Source organism: Pundamilia nyererei, unplaced genomic scaffold (genome assembly GCF_000239375.1).
Source record: "Pundamilia nyererei isolate P.nyererei 1_Seehausen unplaced genomic scaffold, PunNye1.0 scaffold00012, whole genome shotgun sequence".
Taxonomy (NCBI): domain Eukaryota; kingdom Metazoa; phylum Chordata; class Actinopteri; order Cichliformes; family Cichlidae; genus Pundamilia; species Pundamilia nyererei.
The window spans coordinates 2,488,434-2,491,396 of NW_005187413.1; the positions used below are offsets into that span (position 1 = coordinate 2,488,434).

At 40.4% G+C, this 2,963-nt stretch overlaps 1 protein-coding gene across 1 annotated transcript in view; it reads right to left on the reverse strand.

Moving 5' to 3' along the window:
• LOC102212295 (kelch-like protein 10) overlaps positions 1–1,239 on the reverse strand; it is a 5,582-nt gene extending 4,343 nt beyond the window's left edge. Inside the window, exon 1 of the mRNA XM_005724421.1 lies at positions 1,020–1,239. Coding sequence (XP_005724478.1) covers positions 1,020–1,225 — 206 coding nt within the window. The 5' untranslated portion in view covers positions 1,226–1,239. The remainder of the gene's footprint in view (positions 1–1,019) is intronic.
• Positions 1,240–2,963: the final 1,724 nt, after the last annotated feature.

The window sequence follows — 2,963 nt, forward strand, 5'->3', positions numbered from 1 at the left end:
ATCATGGTTTTAAGGTAGACTTTTTGCAGTGCTGACTTCAAGTTTCAACATGCCATACTGTGTAATCTGTTGGACCAGGATTCTTTCCCATACCACATGTTGTAATACCACAACAAATACTCCCATCAATCGTAAGCCTTGAGGAACTTATGTTGTCACACATACCACAGTCAGTATAGTGAAGGTCAAACAACCAAGAAAGGCTGACCAAAACAAATTTCTAAATCAGGGGTCTCAACCTCGTGGCCTGCGGGCCACTTGCAGCCTACGTCGCCCCTACTTGTGGTTCGTATATTGATGTGAAGAAATATAATGCAGTTTGGCCCTTGAAGTTACTTTTTTTTGTTAGGGAGGATTTGTTTGTTGTTGAGTGCAATGTTAAAATAAGTTCTTTAAAAAGCAAATCATTATTTAATATGAAGGCAATATGAGCAGAGAATAGATACATGTTGAGGGATTGGCTGTGTTAGTTCAGTGAGAGAGTTTTTGTAAAGAAAACAATCTTCACTAGCAGTTAAAAGCTAATGTGAATGCTTATGTCTGCATTTTTATTTTGTTAAACATGAACAAAACTATTGCAGAAGTCCTGCCACATGTCTGGCCAGAAAGAGAGTACCAATTTGTTTATTTGGCAGTTTAATGAAAGACTTTAGTTAGTTAAGAGTGAGAGAAAAACATTTCAGTTCACGTTTTTAGGTGTGTTTTTTTTGTTACACAATATTTCAAATTTAAAAAAACAAACAAAACACTACATTTTTGGAAATATTTGTGGGTTTTTTCTTGTTTGATTTTTTGCACTACTTTTTGCACTACGAAAGCAGCCATCCAGTGAGGTGACAGTGCCCACAGCTCATTTAGGTTTGAGACCCCTCTTCTAAATAGAAAGAAGGACTTGAAAATTATGACGTAAACTGTATTTTGTATTAGTTTTCACAATCAGAGACATTATGTACCTTTGAATTTGGTTACTCACGGAGTTTCTTGCTGATACTTTGTTCCTGCTGAGATAACCTACTCACCAAAAGTATGAGCTGCAGCTACTGAGGATGATCTTGTGGGCGTCAAACATAACATTGTCCACTACGAGCACCACATCACACAGTTTTCCATCCAGATGGAATTTGTTCAGGGCTGTGCATACCGAGTCGCTCATCTTTTTCTCCATTTCTCTTCTGTGAAAATTTAAGTCTGTGCAAGTTTTTCCCTGTTCTGTCTTCTTCGACATGTCTATTGGTAACCAGGTCAGCTTAGTAAAGTAAATCTATGAAGAGTTTTTTTTTTCAGTTGGAAGTGTGAGCCTGTGAGTTTTAGAATGTTACAATATGAGATCACAGAAAATCATCAAAATGTGTTACATCACTAACTAATTTACATCCATTTAAAAAATAATAATTAAAAAAACCTAGAAGAATGATGAGGACTAACTGAAACAAAACAGTATACTTTTCAAACTAAACTACATTCCATTTAAAGTAAACAGGAAAACATTTTTAAGGGAAGTAAGGGGAAAAAAACCTTCAGAAAAAACATTTTGTTTTAGTGAATTTTTACTGATACTGAGGTGTCTGTGTTGCTAGTTTAATCCTGTCTGCAGTCTCCTACATTTGACACTTTTTGCCTGTCACACAGCCAATCTTTAAAAGTAATACCTATTCTGAACTTTGAAAATCTTTTCACTCACAAATACTGACCAAACTAACAGAAATGTAAAAGAAAAATTATCTATTTTAAGTGTTAGACTAGTGCTGTTACTTCGTTTGGCCACAAGATGAAGCTGTCTCATACAATACAAGATATTGAGAGTCCAAGTAAGAACATACACAGCAGGGTACCACTTTTCTCTTTTTTATCTATTTGTTTTTCTTTTCTGGACTTCCTTGTCTTCTCTGCCGTCCATCCTCTTGCCTGTGGTGTCTCAGCTAGGACATAACAGGAGTGTACAGATATACACAGGCAGACAGCCATTGTTCCCCGGATTTGGAATATTTGACTGTGAAGTGCAGACCCGTCTACATACCTCGCGAGTTTACTGTTGTCATGGTAACGGCCGTGTATGTACCACCCGATGCTAATGCTAACTCGGCCATGGAGGAGCTGCACAAGACAATAAGCAATCAGCAGAATTCCCATCCAAACGCAGTGCACTTTATAGCTGGGGACTTCAACATGCTGATTTAAGGTCAGTATTCCCCAGATTTGAACAGCATATTAAATGTGCAACGAGGGGGGAAAAACACACTGGATAAAGCATACAGCAACATCCAAAAAGGTTAAAGAGCAACCCCTCTACCAGATCTAGGTTTGTCAGACCACATGTCCATGCTGCTGATCCCTGCATGCACTCCCGTTAGGAGAAGAGCCCTCCCCAGTCACAAAAACTGTGAAAACCTGGCCAGAAGGTACATCACGTCAGCTGCAGGACTGTTTTGAAAACACGGACTGGAGCATGTTCGAACATCAGGACCTTGAAGAGCACACAACATCAGTGCTCTCATATATTAACTTCTGTGTCAACAGTGTCACTGTGGACAAACGTCTCCAGGTGTATTCCAACCAGAAACCCTGGATGACTAAAGAGGTCCAGGTCCTGCTGAAGCAACGTGACGCCGCTTTTAGATCCGATGATGGTATGCATTACAGTGCAGCCAGATCTGAGTTGAAAAGAGGCAATCAGAGAAGCCAAGGCAGCGTACAAGAGAAGGATCGAAGACCACTTCAACACCAACAACTCACGACAGATATGGCAGGGAGTTCAGCACTTAACCAACTACAAACCTTGCAATACCACGTTGACTGAGGGTAATGCTGCGCTTGCGGAGGAGCTAAACCACTTCTTCGCATGCTTTGAGGTGAAGGGACCAGAGGCAGCAGCAGCAAAAACATCGCGCAGCAGCAGCCCAAGCCTCATAGTGCAGGAATATGAGGTGAGGCGCACACTGAGGGCAGTGAACCCCAGGAAGGCC